At 41.9% G+C, this 22,006-nt stretch overlaps 1 protein-coding gene and 1 long non-coding RNA gene across 9 annotated transcripts in view; one reads left to right on the top strand and one right to left on the bottom strand.

Annotated features, from left to right (window-relative positions):
* ECT2 (epithelial cell transforming 2) overlaps nucleotides 1–22,006 on the top strand; it is a 63,382-nt gene that overhangs the window by 21,797 nt on the left and 19,579 nt on the right. For all 8 annotated transcript variants that reach the window (XM_060767513.2, XM_060767517.2, XM_060767515.2 and 5 more), the window contains 8 exons: nucleotides 142–278; nucleotides 2,819–2,938; nucleotides 4,299–4,367; nucleotides 5,743–5,853; nucleotides 7,631–7,727; nucleotides 9,185–9,266; nucleotides 12,683–12,761; nucleotides 13,470–13,589. In XM_060767513.2, coding sequence (XP_060623496.2) covers nucleotides 142–278; nucleotides 2,819–2,938; nucleotides 4,299–4,367; nucleotides 5,743–5,853; nucleotides 7,631–7,727; nucleotides 9,185–9,266; nucleotides 12,683–12,761; nucleotides 13,470–13,589 — 815 coding nt within the window. The remainder of the gene's footprint in view (nucleotides 1–141; nucleotides 279–2,818; nucleotides 2,939–4,298; nucleotides 4,368–5,742; nucleotides 5,854–7,630; nucleotides 7,728–9,184; nucleotides 9,267–12,682; nucleotides 12,762–13,469; nucleotides 13,590–22,006) is intronic.
* On the bottom strand, nucleotides 15,100–15,795 carry LOC137096666 (uncharacterized). The gene is made up of 2 exons (XR_010909609.1): nucleotides 15,573–15,795; nucleotides 15,100–15,500 (listed from the first exon to the last, which is right to left on the bottom strand). It is a non-coding gene; the product is annotated as an uncharacterized lncRNA (long non-coding RNA).

Here is a 22,006-nt window from a genome sequence, read left to right on the forward strand (position 1 = left end):
AGTTATAATCCTTACTGTTACTAATGTGGCAGGCAGTGATTGCTGCCTGTAGTGTAGGAAGGAAATGGTAGAACCAGAATATGCTTTTTGACACTGAACACAAGCAGTATGTTTTGAATATAGTTTCTTCATTGTTCACAGAAACTCCAAAGTCATCTGCAAAACCATCCAAAAACTCAACGCCTCTTCTCCCAAAGCAGTCAGCAAGGTGGCAGGTCGCAAAGGAGCTGTATCAGACAGAAAGCAACTATGTAGATATCCTGACAACCATAATCCAGGTAAATTGGTAAAATTTATTTTTCTGTAGCTGATGAACTACTCCTGCAGGTGTGTATCGCATCACTTTTTGAAATGATCTTTTAAGAAATGTACTACTTACATACATAATAAACATTTTTGTACTTTGCTGGAGATTGTTGAGAAAGGGAGAAGTGAGTTAATTATATGGGTTCAGTGGAGTCCAGTGGAAGTTTCCAATCATGGAAGGATCTTTTTATTCAGTGTTAGCTTCAGTTGATGGATGAAAATAACAATTTTACAAATTATCTCTGGATGGCTGTCTATACTGATTATAGGGCACACTACTAACCTGATATAGACCTTTAGAGAGTTCAAGGAGAATTGCTGAAGTGTCCTCCCCACGTTTAATACATGTGTATCTATTGTATCAAGTCACCCTGTATCTTGAATAGCTCTAGTACAGGGGTTCTAAAACTTTTAAAACTGTGGACCCCTTTTTGAAGGAACAGTTTCTCGTGGAAACTTTTTGACACAGGGGCTGCATTGCATTCAAAAAGTGGACAGATGGTCCGGGCAGTGGCAGATGGATGGAGAATGTTTGTGTGAACTAATTGAACAAAACATGAACAAATTCCTATGCACACTGCACATCTCTTGATTGTAGTGCAAAAAGAAAGAAAGAACAATACAATATTTAAAATGAAGAACAATTTTAACCAACATAAACTTAACAGTCTTTCAATGGAAGACCCCAGGGGCCATCCAGTCCAACCCCCTTTATTCTGCCATGCAGGAAAAGTACAATCAAAACACTCCCAAAAAGATGGCTACCCAGTTCATCTCATTTAGACCTGTTTGCTGGCCGCAGGCTTTACCCCAGGTGTGCGGGTCCAGAGGGGCACTTCCCAGACTGCATGCTTTGGAAAGGCCCCACAGCATGTGCAGGTGGCAGTGGGGCTCCCCAGGGTGCAAGCTTCACATGCAGGGAAAAGCAGGGGGCCCTGCAGGGCCATAACAGAGCCCTTAGAGCTCCGTGGAGCAGTTTTAAGAATCACTGTTCTAGTGGAAGTCATTCAAAATGCAGCGATGATGGCCATGTGCTAGGGAACTGTAGCTGGTTATGGTTTCTTGGCACATGTCCACTAAATGTGTGTCCCCTGAAATAGGCTTTTAAAAGAGTATCTATTCTTTTCCCATCCAAATAGTTCCAATTTCTATTGCAGCATTAGATGCCTTCCACCTTTCACTCTGCCTCTTCTTTGCTTTTTAATTCTCAGATCTCATTTTCGCTGCTAGATACTCTCTACCTTGTATAGATTGCTGCTTTAAAAAGGAAGTGAAAGGTGGCATTTTTGTGTCCCAGAATGGTCTGTCAGAGAGAAAATGAAAGCAGAAAATGGGGAGCAAAGTTCTTGGAACAACTTTCTTTCCTTCTTAGTTTGGGAGGTAGGAAGGGAATAGGGAAGGGGTGTCTAAAACTTTTTAAGCTTTTTAACTCTTTCAGTCTGTTGGGGACGGACGGACAGACTACCATTAAAAAAAACATGAATGCATTCCTATGTACACTGTATATGTCTTATTTGTGCAACCCCCCCCCAAAATAAAACATGAAAAGACCATTACAATATATAAAATGAAGAATAATTTTAAGCAACATAAACATACCAGTCTTTCAGTGGGAAGTGTAGGCCTGCTTTTGACTGATGAGAGAGTCAAGTTAATTAGGATTGTTGTTGAGTGTCTTCAAGTCATTTTGGACAGCGGCCTCAGAGTCTGGTGGAGTCTCCTTCTCTGGAGGTTTTTCAGCAGAGATGGCATGGCCATCTGTCAAGAGAGCTTTGATTGTGGCAGGGGTGTTTATAGTTGCTACCTGGTTCCCCCCTTTTCTTCTCAAGGGAGGAGCTCCAGCAAAGGGCAGCGTTTGTGGAAACTGCAGGGAAGCAATGCGGGGTTGAAGGCGGTGCAGATAAGGAAGGGCAGGAGAGAAGCCAGGCAGGCACTTGGCCTTCAGAGCCCGGCCTCCTGACCATGCAGCAACAGTAGCGAATGCCTGGGGCAAGCAGGGCAATTGGGGAGCCTTCCTTTGCAAAGAAATAAAGAAAAAGTTGTGGGGGAAGAGAGAGAGAGAGATAAGGGGCCACTGGAACAGGATGCTCAAGCTAGAGCCACCCAAGGAAAAGGCGATGCTTAATCGGGGTGGAGGGACGAAAGAGGCCACCATCTCTCTTTCCTCCCAAGGAGTCCATCTTTTTCTGGGCTCTGATCCCCAAGAAGGAAGGAAGAAATATAGGGAAGAAAACAAGAAAGGGAGGGTGGGAAGAAGGAAAGAAGCAAGGGAGGGAAACCTGAAGAGAAAGGGCTGGTGGAAATTTGAACAAGGGCTGTATTTGGACGCTAGGCCGGACTTTGGACGTGTCTGGTCTAGAATGTTAGGCATCATGTGACAGATTTGGCCCAGGAGACTCTAATTGATCGATATGCAAGAAATGCATCTTCTGCAGAAGGTGTGAATCTGTCCAAACTATCTCAGCCCAAATAAGAATATTTTATTATGTTTATTGTTATCTTTTTTTTCCAGGTCTTTCAAGTGCCTTTGGAACAGGAAGGACAGCTTGGTGGCCCCATCCTTGCATCAGAAGAAATCAAAACCATTTTTGGAAGCATTCCTGACATCCTTGATGTACACATCAAGATAAAGGTAATCTAATGAATCTCCTCTGCTACTTACCTCCCAAGTGATGGATTGGACCATACTGGGAAAAAATATTTAATTGTTTTATTCAAGTGGATTTTTTTTTATTTTTTCTTTGTGAAAGGTGCACATATGGGTTGGACCATACTGTGAAATACAATTTTTTTTATTCAAGTGGATTTTTTGATTTCTTCTTTGTGAATGGCGAACATATGGGTCTTCTCGCGCATGCACAGACAGTTTTGGACTCAGTGGTTCTCAACCTGTGGGTCCCCAGGTGTTTTGGCCTACAACTCCCAGAAATCCCAGCCAGTTTACCAGCTGTTAGGATTTCTGGGAGTTGAAGGCTAAAATATCTGGGGACCCACAGGTTGAAAACCACTGCTCTAGATGTTAAAAATGGTAACATTTTGGCGGTATCCCGCCCACTTTCCATTTGTCATAAATAGCCAGTGGAACGGGCTAACACAGTTCCTTAACTGCAGTTAAGGCCATGGATACCAAGGTATGATAACTGCGGGGAAGGTGGGCAGGGATGTGCGAATTTCACAGATGATTACTCGAAGAAACACTGTTACAGATAAGCAATCCATCCTTTGTGGTTTCTGTGAATAGCAAGCTACTAACCTGGAGGTGGGAATCATGCCCCACAGGAAAACAGGACTGCTCTGTCGATTTTGTAGTGAGACACAAAGGTCAGTGAGGTTTGGCCCTTGACCAAAGTGGGATGAACCCGGCCTGCCAGGCTGTAAGCCAGTCTGATGGTGGTGGTGATCCAGGTTGATAGCCACTGTGGAGAGAGTGGGAGTCCCAGGGTGCCATGACAGTAGTTAAAGGGAAAGCTTCATGGATTTTCCTTCTATGTGCACACGTTCTTTGCACATAGGTGAGGGCTCTAGGTAGTGCATAGGTACCTGTGCATAGGTAGTTTTCTGAATGCTACCATCTACACCCTCTAGAAATAGAAGGCATGATTCATAAATAAAATAATTTTCATGGTTATGCAGGTGTATTGTGAAAATTCTAGTGTTCTACAAATTATTTCTAAAATATTTATTTTGATAGCTGATGATTTTTTAAAAAAAAAAAAATCCTGGTCTTATATTTGGAAGCTTAGCATTCTGTAACACACATTGATCTAGTATTTAGTACAGTATCTAGTAAGTGAACACCTTCAAATGCACTCTTATTAAGTTCAACACTAAAACTAATAGAGCTTATTTTTTATATGCCTTGCCTCTAAATGTGGCATCAGATGAAAAGTCACCTAAGAGTAGCACATGGGCAGAATGTTAATTGAAAATTCCATTTTAGGGAACTGTAAACACTTGAAGAAAATGACCACTATTTCATATTTGTGTTACAGGAGGACCTTGAAGACCTGATGATAAATTGGACTGAAAGCAAAAGCATTGGCGATGTCATCCTCAAATATGTAATTTCTTTATACTAGCTGTGAACTATTTTTAAATCAACACGTCTGTGGATTTTTTTTGTAATAGTAGACATCCCTGAGATGCTATCTATCTTTGGAGCATTGTAGTGTTTGAAGGAGATGACTTACATGATTCATAATGTTCCTCCAGTTCATAAGCACTGTGAACTTCGCCCTCACTTGGACCTAAATTTATTAGTGTTGGGTTTATAAAATGGATACTTAGGCTACATGTTTCACCATGGGAATGTCCGTAGAAAATGTTCAATGCTCTAATTCAGGGGTCCTCAAACTAAGGCCCGGGAGTTTGATACGTCCCTCCAAGGTCATTTACCCGGCCCTCACTCAGGGTCAACCTAAATCTGAAACTACTTGAAAGCACACAACAATCCTATCTCATCAGCCAAAAGCAGGCTCACACTTCCCATTGAAATACTAATGATTTATATTGTATTGTTTTTAAGTGTTTTTTGCACTACAACTAAGATATGTGCAGTGTGCATAGGAGTTCATTCATATTTTTTCACATTATTATCTGGCCCTCCAACAGTTTGAGGGACCATGACCTGGCCCTTTGTTTAAAAAGTTTGAGGACTCTTGCTCTAGTTGTTTGCACAGGGGCCACTCTAATATATGTGATTTTATAGTCTGAATAATTGGCTTTTTTTTTTTTTTGATAGCTTCTATTATATACGTGAATGCAGGAGCAATGTAAACTGGCAGCTCAGTTTTTAAGCCTTTGGTGATCGTCTGATTAAGCAAAGCTTCTTTGTGGAATATAACAGGATTGCTTTCCTAAGCAAATTAATTCGAGCTTCAAATGTTAAAAAGGTCCTTTGTACTGGAGAGGACATTGGGAAGAACACCCAAGTGTATTTGGATCTTTGTATAAAAACTTTAAGTATAGTTTTCTCTGTGGGATACCCAATCCCTCTGCATCTCAGTGACTCACAGCAACATGTGGGATTGACCACATTCCTTACTAACATCAGTGTGGCACAGCATCACCAAAATATTGGCAGTTGTGATAGAATCTTTTGGCCAATTTGGGCCATTGGGGTTGGATCCAAGACCCCTCATGGATACCCAAGTCCCATTATATACAGCAGTGAAATAAAATAGTGTCCCTGTGAAGTAAAATGGTAAAAATCAAGCTTTGCTTTTGGTATTTCTTTAAAATTCAGGTAATGTATTGTTGAATCCGCGAATTCAAAATTTGTGGATTTGGACGGCCATATATGCCTTCATTTTCTTTAGGGTATATTTAAGGCTGTTTGCTGAGAAGCACCAATAGTTACAGCTGCTCTGAAGCCCCTGTTTTCTTAATGGTATCTTTTTGCACTTTGTTGTAAATGAACATTCTTCATTCTTTCAGTCAAGAGACTTGCTGAAAACGTACCCTCCATTTGTGAACTTCTTTGAAATGAGCAAGGAAACCATTACCAAGTGTGAAAAACAGAAACCAAGGTTTCACGCTTTCCTGAAGGTAATGGTTTTCTATTTGTTTCATTCTCTCTGACCTCTAATGTAGAGTGCCATCTCCACTTTACTGTAGAGATGGAGACAAACAATGACAATGTTGAGCACAGAAGAAATAAGTATATTAAAACAAAACCTTTCCTTCTTGTTCTGTAGTGAAAACATGTAGAAGAGATCTGGGCAAAAATTCTAACTGGAGAAGGCCCATTGAGTCAGTGGCCCTTTTATAAATACTGACTCAACTAGTTTTCATTGTTTCAACTCTCATAAGATTAAAATTAGGACTAAATTTTAAAACCTGTATCTATTATGGTGGCGCAGTGGGTTAAACCGCTGAGCTGCTAAACTTGTTGACCGAAAGGTCGCAGGTTCAAATCCGGGGAGCGACGTGAAATCAGCACTTTGAATTGTGCTTGGAAGTTGATCGGTAGCCAGTGGAGTTGGCATAAGAAAGGAGTTGTATGTTTCCTGTACGTCGCTCCAGTGAGCAACCTGGCTGCCGACCGTTGGACTAGTTGAAGCTTCCGGGCAGTCTTCAAAGGCAGCCCCACGTAAAGTGCATTGCAGTAGTCTATTCGGGATATAACAAGAACGTTCAGAGTGAGATTCCATTTTATAATGCTTTTCAATCAGAAGTCAGTTAAGTCAGAGGTCGTTTGAGTCTTAAGTCAGTTGGAAGTTAGAAGTCAGTGAAGTCTATTGATGTCAGAGCAGGAGTATAGTCAGTATGCTGCAGTGAGATGTTAGTTAATATATGATTCTGTTTGCAGCAGATGTATATTACAGTCAGCAGATGTATAGTACAGTATAGTACAGAAGTTGATATATTCGTGAGTTAACATGAAAGTAATGTACCTGTATGTTAAATACATGACGTTTGTAAGTAATTCAACTATGTTCACTTTTAACAAATGCTACTTTATTTTTGGTCTTTGTAGAGCATGATTTCAAAACAATATATTTTATGGGAGAGTAGATAATATATTTTTGGGCAACTGAAATAACACTTCTGAAGGTCTGCTATATATTTTATGCATTGGCATATCTTTGTTCCTAACAGTTCAGAGAGATAATCAGGTATATCAGTCTTAACAGCTGAGAAGCCTGATTTGCATTGTATGAATACTAGTGAATATTATTTACCACTAAGGAGAAGGTTGACCCAAGTGGGTTTTTAACTTCTTCTCAGGAAGATCATACTTTATAAAAAGGTTACAGTCTCTAACAAGATCATGCCTTTCCAATAGGTTATGCTTATTCCAAATTGCTTGAATTCCAATTAATCTCCAAAAGGATCACGCTTCCAAAAAACTTGTGGAGATTCCTGGTTTCCCCGATATTGAGAATCCTTTATTTGAAATTCAAAATATCCCAAAAGTGGGCACTGGGTGGATGAGTCTTTTTTCATTTTCTCTTTTCAAAATATTAAAAGAGCATTTAAGGAGATATGGCAGAAGCTATGGTGCTGATATGAGTAAACTGCCTGCTGGGGGAAGGAAAAAGGAAATAGTAATGTTGCAATTGTGCTAAATGCTTTCAAGATATTGATTTAGCCAGTTCTGAATATAAACATCTAATAGCATTCACAAGCAAGCAATTAACAGCTTATTAACATGTCAGTGGTGTGGGCTTTTAAAACCTGATTTAATTACCTGTCAACATGTGGAATGGAGACTGAGGAAGTGGAGAAAATTAAGAATGTATCCCTTAGGAATGGCAAGGATTGAAATTATAAAAGCTATATTTCTTTGTCACAAATAATGCCATACATTTGCTTGCAACAGATAAATCAAGCTAAACCAGAGTGCGGCCGCCAGAGTTTGGCAGAGCTCCTCATCCGTCCTGTTCAGAGGCTTCCTAGCGTTGCTCTTCTTTTAAACGGTAATTGTATAGGATTGTTTATTGGACTTTGTTAGTGTTTGAGATCAAATGAGTTTGAGATCTCACTCTGCTTTCATTTTGGAGCCAAACTTTCTGTAATAACTTCCATGTATTTAGTATGCATTTGACCAAGTTCTGATACAGATGGTGAGTGCTTGAACACTGGTGTTTTTTTTTGTTGGCAAATAACAGCTAGTCTGTTTAAAGCTTGAAACAATTTAAGGGTATCTTTAAGGAGCCCTCGGTGGTGCAATGGCTTAAACTGCTGAGCTCCTGAATTTGCTGACTGAAAGGTTGGCGGTTCTCTTATGCTTCATCACAGCTATGCTGAGCACTGGATTAAGTAAGTCAAATTAAAACTGCAATGTTCTCCAAGGGTATCGTGTTGATTTCATTGGGGTTTACAAGGGCCCTCTGGTGGCGCCGCGGATTAAACCACAGATCTGCTGAATTTGCTGACCGAAAGGTTGGCAGTTCAATTCCAGGGAGTGGGGTGGGCTCCCGCTATTTTCCCCAGCTTCTGCCAACCTAGCAGTTTGAAAACATGCAAATGTGAGTAGATCAATAGGTACCACTTTGACAGGAAGGTAATGGCGCTCCATGCAGTCATGCTGTCCACATGACCTTGGAGGTGTCTATGGACAATGCTGGCTCTTCGGTGTAGAAATGGAGATGAGCACCACTCCCCAGAGTTGGACATGACTGGACTTAATGTCAGACAAAACCTTTACCTTTACTAAGGGTATCTTAAGAAGCCTGATAGAATGCAGTGGGACAGTAATTTTTAAAAGCATTCCTGTTCCATGTTATCAAAATATGTGCAGTATGGTAGATTATTATCATCATAGCCCTTAATGATCTGAGATATAATTTTATAGTCATTACATAGAGTCCCCCTCCTCCATCAGTCTATATTTAAAGCAAAAAGTCCCATTGCTCAGTGGGGAAAAAGATGGAAAGACTTTGCTCCTGTATCTGCTTTTCTTCTCTAGCCTGCCATTTCTGTGCCATCCCTAGTCTTTGAATACTTATTTGAATTTGAATGAGTAAAACTGTTATTGGGGTATTTGGCATTTAAATTTGGGCTACCAAAACAGGTTTTAGAATATGCCTGAAAGATGCAGAGTTTTGCAGATCTTCAAATATCTACGTAGGTTTTTAATTATTTTGGAAGTGATGGAAGCCATGTTTGTGCATTTGTAAAAATCAGCAGTGACATCCAAATTTCTCCTCACTACCATGAAAGATGGGGGCAACTTTAAAAGATTATGGATGAGCTTATTGGGTTTTTTTTTCACTTGACATATCTTGCATTTAAAAGCAACATGGCAGTAATCAGTCACACATTTTTTTCTTCTATATATACAGCCTTTTCAACAGCCTCTTCTACAGTAATATGTCCAACGTTGCTGTAGCATTATAAAAAACAATACCAATTTGATATTTTCTTGTTGTAGACCTCAGGAAACATACTGCAGAAGACAATCCTGACAAGGCGACTCTTGAGAAAGCCATTGAGTCACTAAAGGAAGTGATGACGTAAGTGGTCGTCATCAATGCAGCCTAGAAAAATATACTCATATCATTAGGGAATATTGTATATTGTCTGTAGAGCACGCATGTATTCCTTATATAATTTTTCTTGTGTTATATTTCCAATTTGTGTTTGTAAGTAGTACTTTAGATCCTTTAGAATAGCTTGCATGGGACTGTTTTTGTGCTGAAGTAACTAAATGTGGAGCTGAGCTGCTGCTCCATCCAAAAAATTGGACTGTGATTACAACAGGCCCCGAGCGTTTTATTCTCCTGGAAAACCTGCACTCCTTACCTCTAACACGGCTGTCCTTTCGATAATACATTTTGTAATGAGAGATTATTTGCTTCGTAGACAGGTACTCATTACTGTTGAGAATCTTGTAGCAAGGGACAAATAAAGACTTCTTATTTCTGTAAGAGAAGTAGCTCTCTTCCTTAAGGCTGCAGGATAGGTTTTGAACCTTTTTCTTTTCTCACTCAAGCCAAGAAAAGCTCAGATGAATATGACGAGCTTTGGAATAACATATTGGACAAAACCATCCATGTGGGTTACTTTTTAGACCTTAGCTAGCACAAGACTTTAGCAAGAGGGAAGACAGAGGTCTGCTGGGAGACCCATGAGAGATATGCATAGATAAGAATGTCTGATTTGAGATTGTTCATTGGTAACCTCTTCTGTCCAATCCAGGCTGACTTCATTTCAGTTTTTGAATTGGAAATGATGTTTGAGTTCTCAGTATGTATTTTTTTTCAAATTGCACCTGGATATGGATTACAGATCGTGGGGTTCTAATTTAAAACAAAGCAGATCCTACAAGATTGAAGTTGGCCTCCCCCTAATTTAAAGTATATAGAAGGATAGTGAGAAGTTGATCACTACATACTTGCTAGACAGAAAATCGGTGCTACTATAGGGTTTATGGCTTATTATTTTGATATTCAACACCCAAGGTTGAAATATCTAGTTTCAGGATGGTAAATGAAAGCTCTTTGGGGAAGATAACCCAAAGTAAGTTTGACACATATTATGAGAGTTGCAGAGTTTGGCCACACTTTCCAGACATTCTGGAAATTGTAGTCCATAAATTGTAGTCCATAAATGTTCCTTTTCCAAGTTGTGAAAAATAGTTGATGGGAAATGGAGAACAAATATGGCAAACTGATTAGAACAGTGGTTCCCAACCTGTGGTCCATGGATCACCAGTGGTCCACAAGAACTAAAATATGGTCTGCAGCCTTCTTATAGCGGACCATATTTTATACTACTTCTAATTTGGTTTTCTGTGAGTGAGCTGATGATGTCTACTGGATGGCATATGTTCTGTATCAGAAACTAGAGCTGATGTGGTCGATCTAATGCAATTTTCTGAATCAGCAGTCCAAATAACCACACCGAATCTAAAGTTGACCACAAACTGATTCGTAACACTTTTAGTGCTAAGGTTGGAGAGTGGTTCCTGGTCAAAGTGGTCCCTGGTCAAAAAAAGGTTGGGAACCACTGGATTCGAATTTTTGATTGGGTGAAGAGAAGTGAATTATAGTGTTTATCTTGGACCCATCACAATCTCCAGGCCTAACCTATTTTGCAGGTTTTATAAACATACAAATGTGGTGTGAAGGGGCCAAACATGTCATGCTGTACCACTAGGGAAAAGGTTGCATCTATATATATAAATCTGTTAGGTTGGTTCAACCGGACAGCAAAACTCCACAACCCCCCAACGAAACTTAACCAAAATTCCCATGCCCATAACACAACCCACAAGGTACAAACATATCTACTCAAAATGAAAAACAACACAACAACACACTCACAAAACGGCAAAACAACAAAACTCAAAAAAACCCAACAAAACTTAACCAAAATTCCCATGCCCATAACACAACCCACAAGGTACAAACATATCTACTCAAAATGAAAAACAACACAACAACACACTCACAAAACGGCAAAACAACTGAGCATGCGCATTGGTGCCCAGCCGCAAGTTCCCTGGCGCGCGCACACAGCCTTCCGGCCAACGTTCCCTCTGCAGAAGCCATGGCCACTCCAAGCCCCGCCGCGCCGCTTCCCGCGCACACACACCCCCATGCTCCATCACTCCCCTGCCACCGCACACACACACGCAACCCCACGCTCCATCACTCCCCCCACCGCCGCACACACACACGCAACCCCACGCTCCATCACTCCCCCGCCACCGCACACACACACGCAACCCCACGCTCCATCACTCCCCCCGCCGCCACAAACACACAACCCCACGCTCCATCACCCCCCCGCCGCCGCACACACACACGCAACCCCACACCCCTCGCCTCCGTACACACACACACACGCAACCCCAGGCTCCATCATTCCCCCCGCTGCCGCACACACACACGCAACCCCACGCTCCATCACTCCCCCCGCTGCCACACATACACGCAACCCCACGCTCCATCACTCCCTCCGCCGCCACACACACGCAACCTCACTCCCCCCGCCGCCGCACACACACACGCAACCCCACGCTCCATCACTCCCCCCGCCGCCGCACACACACACGCAACCCCACGCTCCATCACTCCCCCGCCGCCGCACACACACACGCAACCCCACTCCCCCCGCTGCCGCACACACACACACGCAACCCCACTCCCCCCACCGCCGCTCACGCACACGCAACCCCAGGCTCCATCATTCCCCCCCGCCACCGCACACACACACGCAACCCCACACTACATCACTCCCCCGCCGCCGCACACACACGCAACCCCACGCTCCATCACTCCCTCCGCCGCCACACACACGCAACCCCACTCCACCCGCCGCTGCACACACACACGCAACCCCATGCTCCATCATTCACCCCGCCGCCGCACACACACACGCAACCCCACGCTCCATCACTCCCTCGCCGCCGCACACACACACGCAACCCCACGCTCCATCACTCCCCCCGCCGCCGCACACACACACGCAACCCCACTCCCCCCGCTGCCGCACACACACACGCAACCCCACTCCCCCCGCCGCCGCACACACGCGCGCAACCCCAGGCTCCATCATTCCCCCCGCCGCTGCACACACATAATAGTCCAGGTATCTACTTCAACTTTGATAAGTTTTACTATAGGCCACAGCAACGCATGGCAGGGCACAGCTAGTTAAAACTAAATAAGTAATCGCAGTCGTCTAGATTTAGGGCATATGATTTACTGAGGGGTTAATTCACAAGTGAAAACTTTGTGAAAATAACATGCATGTTCACATGAATCATGCCACTTTCCTTAACTGAACAAAAGCTAACGTCACGTAACTGAAGTGGTAGATTTGATCCTCGCTTAATCTGAAATCCAAATATCTGAATTTACTTTTTGAGCTGCATCTCAACCCAGGGATTGTAATCTTTTCCTTATTTGCTTTTCCCCTCCAGGCATATTAATGAAGATAAAAGGAAAACCGAAGCACAGAGGCAGATTTTTGATGTTGTTTATGAAGTAGATGGTTGTCCAGTAAGTAATGGTGCTTTAACTGTTTGGAATAGTCTTTTTGCTATAGATAATAAATTGTAGTATGACTCTAAGTTTCAGTTTTTGGGGAACACAAAGAAGGAGATGATGCCGTATTCATGTGCCACTTGTGCATTTTCTTATAGGTATCGGATAGCTATTGCAGGGATGGAATATTAGACCTTTGGTCTGATTCTGCATGCTATGTTTAGATGAGCACTTGGTAGGAAAAGAAGTGGGAAAGATGAAACATGGTTAGAATTTGGCTTTTTCTCCTCTCCCTGTCTCCTTTTTCCTAAAATCAGATGTATTTGCGAGAACATAATGTTGGTCTTTCTGATCCTGAGGTGATTCCTGATTTGGAACTGTTGAAATGCTTGAAGGAGAGGACATTACTTTTATCGTTTTCTTTTATCCTTTTTATTTTCATATGTGACTTTTTTGGAAAAAAAGTAGATTTTTGGAGGGAAACTACTAGCATGTATTACCTGTGCTGATATGGGCTTCTATCCAGTTTTCATAATGCTATAAATTAACTATACAGCAACTATATATTCACATGTGTGTGTTTGTGTGCATGTACATAGACACACATGTTTTTGTGTTAGGAAATCTTTAAAGCTAAAAGAACAGTATGCTACTATTTCTGGCTGATGTGGCAAGCCTTTGAATTATGATTATTATTTTTTAATGAGCTTCTGTTTCCCAAAGGCCAACCTCTTGTCATCTCACCGAAGTCTAATTCAGCGGCTGGAAACGGTGGCACTTGGTGATGACCTCTGTGACAGAGGGGAGCAGGTCACGCTGTTCCTTTTTAACGACTGCCTGGAGGTAAGTCTGTAGATATTCATTTGGCGGTGACATTCTGGAACGGACTTCCAACCCAGAGGAATAAATAGCAGCCCAAATACCTGGAGTCTGTGAAGGACAACTCGAACACTTTTTTTCTTGTCTTGACAGAAAGCATTCTACTATATGTAGCACTCGCTCAGCTGGTAAGAACCGCTGTGCAAATTGTCACAAGGAGCACTTTATTTCTACAGACTTAATGCTTTTGTAGCTCAATGCTGTCGGAATTAGGAAGACAGACAGAACAACTTTCTACTGCTATGTCTTGCTACTGGCAGTAAAAAGATTTGTTGAGGAGTGAAAGCTGATGGGAAGGGAGCGTTGTTATTGAAGCAGTGAGAGAGACCTTTCAGCAATTTTGTGTGAATTCTTGGGGAAATAAAGTATATAATGCATTAAATGAGTTACTACCAAAGCTGTGTGTTTACAGAACAGAGAGAAAAGCAGAAATTCTGTGATAGGGGGTTGAGTTCTGTAACTTACAATAGATTGTGCAAATTGAACAAATGGGTGTGCCATTTTGGGCCAGGGGTCCAATATCTATGCCCAGGAAATTCTTCAGCTGTATCTTTTGGTTTTTGAAATTTTAATTGGTGCGCAGGAGCAGGGGAGCCTAGGGATGATTATTGTTGCTACCAATTTGAAAGGAACCAAATTTACCATCAAGTTAGAAGGGAGGCTGTTCAATCGCACCTCTTCCTTTATTAAGATCATAGAATCATAGAATCAAAGAGTTGGAAGAGACCTCATGGGCCATCCAGTCCAACCCCCTGCCAAGAAGCAGGAATATTGCATTCAAATCACCCCTGACAAATGGCCATCCAGCCTCTGCTTAAAAGCTTCCAAAGAAGGAGCCTCCACCACACTCCGGGGCAGAGAGTTCCACTGCTGAACGGCTCTCACAGTCAGGAAGTTCTTCCTCATGTTCAGATGGAATCTCCTCTCTTGTAGTTTGAAGCCATTGTTCCACGTCCTAGTCTCCAAGGAAGCAGAAAACAAGCTTGCTCCCTCCTCCCTGTGGCTTCCTCTCACATATTTATACATGGCTATCATATCTCCTCTCAGCCTTCTCTTCTTCAGGCTAAACATGCCCAGTTCCCTAAGCCGCTCCTCATAGGGCTTGTTCTCCAGACCCTTGATCATTTTAGTCGCCCTCCTCTGGACACATTCCAGCTTGTCAATATCTCTCTTGAATTGTGGTGCTCAGAATTGGACACAATATTCCAGATGTGGTCTAACCAAAGCAGAATAGAGGGGTAGCATTACTTCCTTAGATCTAGACACTATGCTCCTATTGATGCAGGCCAGAATCCCATTGGCTTTTTTTGCTTAACTTAGTAGTAATTATACTGTATGTATTGTAGCGTGACTGGAGATTAGAATATAGATCTATTTGGTCACTTTCCCCTGCGTTTCTGTCACCACGTGAGATAAGTTATAATATTGTGAGAAATGGCACACTGGACGCAGAATTGATGGAGATGAGGCAGTCTTCAAACAAAAGTTAACAAGTTTATTGAGCACAAAGCGTGTGGTTGCAAGTTGTAACTTTTCTTATAGAACTCAGAATAATGCTTGGTTAGTTGAATGTTACACTCTTTCAGATTATACAGTATCTTCCTGAGGTGAAGCACTTATTACAAAACAAAGTTCCAATACAGGGATGTCTCCCTTATCTGATCCTCCCCTGATCAGATACTTAATAAGCTTATTCTTTAGCCTTTCTTTAGACTAACGGAATACTGGTTATGTTTCCCTTATCAGCCTCTCTAGCCTAAGAAACTTCCAGTAACTTAATCTGGCTTTCCAAAGCCTCGAAACTTTGCTTTACAATTCACTCTCTTTCAGCTACAACCTCCTAATCTTTCTTCTATCAATTCCTCACCCTCAAATCTTAACTTCTGACTGCTCACTCCCCTAAACCTAAACCCTAACTCATGACTGTTTACTCCTCTAAACCTAAACCCTAACTCCTGACTGCTCACTCCTCTAAACCTAAACCCTAACTGAACATTAACTGTCGTTTTTCAAACTCTCCCCTCTAAGCTCCTCCCACTTCTCTCTCTAGCCTACATCGTCTCCATGGCAACGCACTCCTCTCAGTTAGGCCGCTCCAGCATTAGTGCAGCCAATCTAAACACAAATACAGTTAAAATCATACAATTTATAATCAACTTCTGTACAATTGGGTTTTAGCTCCCCCCCCAAAAAAAGTTGGGTTTTAGCTCCCCTGGAGCCCCTGGTGGCACAGTGGGTTAAAGCACTGAGCTGCTGTGCTTGTTGATCGAAAGGTCGTAGGTTCGATTCCGGGGAGCGGCGTGAGCTTCCGCTGTCAGCCCTAGCTTCTGCCAACCTAGCAGTTCGAAAACATGCAAATGTGAGTAGATCAATAGGTACCGCTCCGGCGGGATGGTAACGGCGCTCCATGCAGTCATGCCGGCCATATGACCTTGGAGGTGTCTACGGATAACACTGGCTCTTCGGCTTAGAAATGGAGATGAGCACCACACCCCAGAGTCAGACATGACTGGACTTAATGTCAGGGGACTACCTTTACCTTTAGCTCCCAAGGACTAGCAAGGTATTTTTGTGGCCTGTAAGCTATCAGTTGCTTGCTGAGATGCTCAATACATTTAACTGATGGACTAGGCTTCTCTCTACAAGAATGTATGCTGAATACAACTTTTTTACTTTCTGTGGTTCCACAAGACCCTATTGTTTTTGCTGCAACGGGATTCCAACTGATAATATGCTCTCCTTTCTATTTAAATATAAACTAATTGGAAGCCCAGTTCTGTCTCTGTTGTTATTTTTTGCTTCTGAAAATAACAGCAAGACCCACAGTCCTGTCTGTGACCCAATCTGCATAATTGTTGTCAATGCATAGTTAATAATTGCAGTGCTATGTGGTTATGAAAAAAATATATTCATCTATTCCAGATGATACTTGTCTAGTGCTCTGCAGAATGAATCTGTTCCCTTAGTTAATGCAGAGTTGTCTAAAATAGGTTTATTATATGTCAATTCTACTGGGCTACTTGGAGTGTACTGCTGTGCTGGATTTACAAAGTCTTCTCATAGTTTACTGAGTGCATTGAGGTTTTACTCTGGTTCAACATGCATAAGATTGCAACCTGTCAGTCAGGAAGCCTATAATTGGCTAGGAGGAACAAATCCATTGTCCTGATTCTTTAGTCAAGTGCCTTAATTACATGGGTTTCACTTTACCTCAGAATTCAGGTTAAACCGATTTCCTAACTCAGTAGTTAAGTACAGAAGAGAACTGCTTCAATCTTCTGAACTGTCTCCAGTCTTCCTGCTGTCTTTTACTGTCTTCCTGTCCCCAATGTCCACTTGACGCAGAACAAGCAAGAGAGGGTAGTTGATTGTTTTTTTGCATCTTGGGAATGGATGCATCTTGGTTGCACACATGTAACTCATCAGAATTAGTTGGTCTCTTGGTGCTACTTAGAGTCCTGGCACTGTTTCAGGTTGTCAAGACAGTGGCTCAGCAGCCCACAAATTGTCATGGGGCTTGTTTGTAATTTAATGTGAATAAATAACTGGTCTGTGTCAGGTAAGTCTGTTTGGCCTCTGCTTAGGCTATACAAAATGTGCACGTAAAGTATCCACACAAGCAGTATAACCAGTAATTGCTGTTAGAAAGATACTGAGCTAGGGGAAAACAAACCAATTAAATTTCAGAGGTCTAAGTGTAGCATGGGAGAAGTCATAAAGCACGCGTTCATTGTAGCTTGCTCCGGTGTATGATGAGGGACGCAGAACTTCTGCAAATGTGCCCTGAATGGCCATGAGTTAATTTGAAGGTGGGCCCTGATGAGTACTTAAACCAGGTGGTCAAGTGAGATTTAACTGCCCGGATTAGAGCAGAATTGTCTATAATGGAATGACAGCTCATGGCATCCACCTTCCTTGGAAATTGCTCCCACTGTTCCTGTCCGTATCCTTCTTTTAAAATATTTATATCTTCCTGTCTTGTAAAATGGAGGTGCAAGAGGGTTGAAATCATTTGAAAAATGATTGAGATAAAAATCAAAAGATAAAAACAGCATTAAAGGACCAACAAGTGGTGGCACAGTGGGTTAAATTGCTGAGCTGCTGAACTTGCTGACTGGAAGCTCGGCAGTTCAATTCTGTGGAGTGGGTGAACTCCTGCTGTTAGCCCCAGCTTTTGCCAACCTAAGAGTTTGAAAACATGCAAGTGTGAGTAGATCAATAGATACCACTTTGGCGAGAAGGTAACGGCACTCCATGCAGTCATATCAGCCACATGACCTTGGGGGTGTCTATGGACAATGCTGGCTCTTCAGTGTAGAAATGGAGATAAGCACCATCTCCCAGAGTCAGACTCGACTAGACTTGATGTCAAGTGGAAATCGTTACTTTACTTTCAAGCAAATAACAAGATTAGTAAAATATCTAACAGAAATGTGTGTTTAAATAGCTTTGTCCTTGTATTTAAATACGGTAATTTTGCTCCATTCCTCAGACCAAAAAAGTCCCTTTGGGGAGAGAGTGTTGAATATAAAAAAGTGTGTGTGTGTGTGTATAATTAGAAAAAAAGCACCTAGAGCAGTGGTTCGCAACCTGTGGATCCCCAGATGTTTTGGCATTCAACTCCCAGAAATCCTAACAGCTGGTAAACTGTCTGGGATTTCTGGGAGTTGTAGGCCAAAACATCTGGGGTAGAGAAGCACTGCCCTAGAGTGTATTTACAGGTAACCACCCAGTCTTAAGCTTTGACACAATAGAAAAAGAGATAGAGTAGGCAGAATTAAAAATAGAATGAAGTTCAGTTTTTAAAGTTGCAGTATTTTTACGTTAGCTGCAATGAAAAATGGTTTAAGACGAGCAAGAGCTGGAAGGAGTTCATGAATGGTTCCGGTCCTCTTGGAATGACTGGTGACTGACAATTCAGGGTTTTTACAACTCTCAGTTGTACACAGTGAGGATGTTTTGCGGCTCTCCCAGGCCAGGGGAGGCTCACAGCCTTGGTGCTAACACCAGACAACTCTTATCACTGTTAAGAGTAAAGTATTCAAACTTAAAGCCCTAAACGACTCCGGCCCTGTTTACCTCTCCGAACGTATTCTCCCCTACGAACCATCAAGATCACTAAGATCGTCTGGAGGGGCCCTGCTCTCGGTCCCTCCGCCTGCACAAGCACGGCTGGTGGGGACGAGGGACAGGGCCTTCTCGATGGTGGCCCCTCGACTTTGGAACTCCCTGCCATTAGAGATTAGAACTGCCCCCTCCCTCATGACGTTCAGGAAACTAACAAAGACCTGGTTGTGGAACGCGGCATTTGACAACTGATTTAATTCTTTGCCCACATGAAAGGAGGATGATGAATGTGATTGTGATGGTGTTGGACGATTTGGCTCTTTTAACTAGGATGTTAATATTTTAATGTGTATGGTGCTGATATTTTAATCGTGTAATGAAGTGGCATTGTGTTGTTATTGTATATTTTTTGTATGTTAACACATGTTGTGAACCGGTCCGAATCCCTCTTTGAAGGTGAGAGGGTCGGTATATAAAACCTCGAAATAAATAAATAAATAAATATGTTACAGGTGCTAAATTGGAACCTCCATTTCCTCCCAAGACCAATGTATGGAGAAGGCTCTGATCCTTGGAGGCTATCCCCACTTTTCAAGAATTAATGACTTTCAGAATAAGTGTACTTTGAAATTCATCAAGAACTGGTAAAGCCTGTAATATTGGAATTACGTGTTCAGAAAAAAATAATTTTGTAACTGGTGGATGTTTTGGGCACTCCTGAGATAGAACCATATTTAGAGGCTGCTGAAGTAATTTAATCTAGCTGTTATAGTATGTATAAATACAGTTAGAAGTGGTGCTTGAAAATCTGTAGGCAATGGCAAAAGGGACCAAAAGTCAGGCATCTAGTGGACCTTTAGGTCTTCTTTCTACCTTGAAGAGAGAGATTATTTATGAAAATAAGATAAGCTACCTGTAGAGTTTATTATAGCTTCTAAGTGGCTGCCCATGTGACTTCTTTGCCAATGAAACTAAATAGACCACCTTGTTTTCCTTCTGTTGATATTTATTCTGCTAGGCTTCTGTGAACTGAAGCTGTATAAAAAATAAAAAGCTTTTAAGAATATGCTGTACTGCTTTAACTGATAGTTTTTTCAAAATGGTTTTTCATAGCTTGATCATACGTTGAAGTATTCAGCATTTCTATTCTATTTCTGTTCTAATACTGATTCTCTATGTTCTTAAATATAATCATTTTAATTTTTAAGCTACCTTCATTCCCAGTTTTGGGAAAATTGCGAGGTGTAAATAAGACCACTGGTCACAATAAAAACAACTGCAGCAATATCATTAAAATCTTGGCAAAACTGTTTACAGTGCACCAGGAGGAAATAAACCCCACTGATGCTAAATGCACCCCAAGGTCTTTCTGACCCCCAGACCCCAATTTTGTGGAAACACGTGTAACATGGTAAATGACCTCTAGAAGATGGGTGTCAACGGACCAGACTGTTTTAGGCCCAAAAGAAAGGTTTTTGAAAAGAGGAAATAAATAAAAAGTCAATTTCGGACTCATTTTGTTGAAAGCCTCTACTGCAGTGGTTCTCAACCTGTGGGGCCCCAGGTGTTTTGGCCTACAACTCCCAGAAATCCCAGCCAGTTTACCAGCTGTTAGGATTTCTGGGAGTTGAAGGCAAAAACATCTGGGGACCCACAGATTGAGAACCACTGCTCTATTGGGTCTAAAACAACTGGGAAGGAGGAAAGTAATGAAATTCTCCCTACTTTACCATAGGGGTGGGAATGTGATTGCCAGACTGAAAACTGGAGGAAAACCTTGACTTTTAATAGTTGTGTAAAAGGAAATTTCAGCAGGTGTTGCTTGCCACACAACCAGATGATAAGCTATACCTGCTGAAAATCTTGCTTCTACACAACCATTAAAGCTACAAGAATCTTATCCAATTTTCACTTGAGCAACCCTAGGTGGGATAAGTATATCTAGTGATTAAAAAAAAAAAAGAAATAAAAGGAAATCCAGAAGGTGTAGAGCATGGTGATTGGGTGGAGCCAAGAACAGCTCCAAGTCTTGACAATATAGCCCTACATTGTATCAGAAACATTAAAATATTAAACAGCTTTCAACAAGCTAGCTGGCATTACCCCCCCCCCCCCCGATGTGTGACAGGAAGTTGTTGCTAACTGTGAGAGAAATAAGGTTGAACACTATTAAAGCCATCCATTGCATGGCTATCAGCCTCCTCCCAGTAGACTCAAATCAAGGAAAAGCTTCATGAGAATAGCCACTCCTCTTAATGTTCCCCCAACAGCAAGAACATCTCTCTGGGCAGCTAAACCAGGATATCCCAACTGGATAGTTCCCCACAAGGGTCTGACTCCAGGGACAAAACAAGAATGATTAACTTGAAAGTCCCTGAACAGACTCAGAAGACAACTTGGCAAAATAGAACTACCTAAAAGAATCCTCCGCCTTGTGTGACTGTGAAGCAGAACAAACAACTCTGCACCTGTATGCTTGTCCACAATGCCCTGCCTCATGCACAGAAGAACTGTTTAAAGCTACAAACAATGCAGTCGCTGTTGCCTGATTTTGGTCAAAAATGATTTAGCCACTTGTGCTTCTTCTGTTTTTTATCAGTTTTATATTTATGTATGCATTGCTTTTGATGCGAAATAAAGATAAGTAATGTAACACCAGCAAATTATTAAGCCAATTTATTTACTTTTTAATACAACATATACTTTTACCTTTTAATGAGTAAATGCTGCTGTGATGAATTTCCTACCTGTTAGGCTGGGAAAAGCTCAGAAAAGTAGGCCCAGGAAGTTCAGGAGCCATTTTAAAAGGGTTCCTGGGGGCATCCATCTTAGAATCTCATTTCTTGGAGGGGGCATGCTTAGGAGCAGCTTGGAGGGAAATGAGGGGGTTTTGTGATTGGCTGGGAGAGAGTAGGCGGAACTTAACTTGAGAAAAAAATGACTTTAAGGGTGTGTTTTAAAACCTGACAGCTCAGTTTGGGTCTGTGTGTCAAAGAAGAAGGAGTTAGGGTTTGGTGTGAAGAAGAGAAGAGTTAGTGAAGCCAGAAGTTGGTCAGTTAGCCAGCAGAGTTAGTTAGTGAGAAGATTATAGCTATTGGGAAAGATAGCTGGAGGAGTGGAGAGACAGATCCAAAAAGGAAAGGACTGTCTGTGTGGAGTTTAGGATTACTAGGCAGAAGGGAATCCTGTCAGTAGTTGCTGGAGGGAGAAAGGAGTGCTATTTGCAACTAAGTTTTGAACTGTTTAAAGGAGCCATACATTTTATTCAAAATTGAAACCGCTAAGCTTAAAGTCTGTATTGTTCAAGTTCTCTC

Source organism: Anolis sagrei, chromosome 3, assembly GCF_037176765.1.
Source record: "Anolis sagrei isolate rAnoSag1 chromosome 3, rAnoSag1.mat, whole genome shotgun sequence".
Taxonomy (NCBI): Eukaryota; Metazoa; Chordata; class Lepidosauria; order Squamata; family Dactyloidae; genus Anolis; species Anolis sagrei.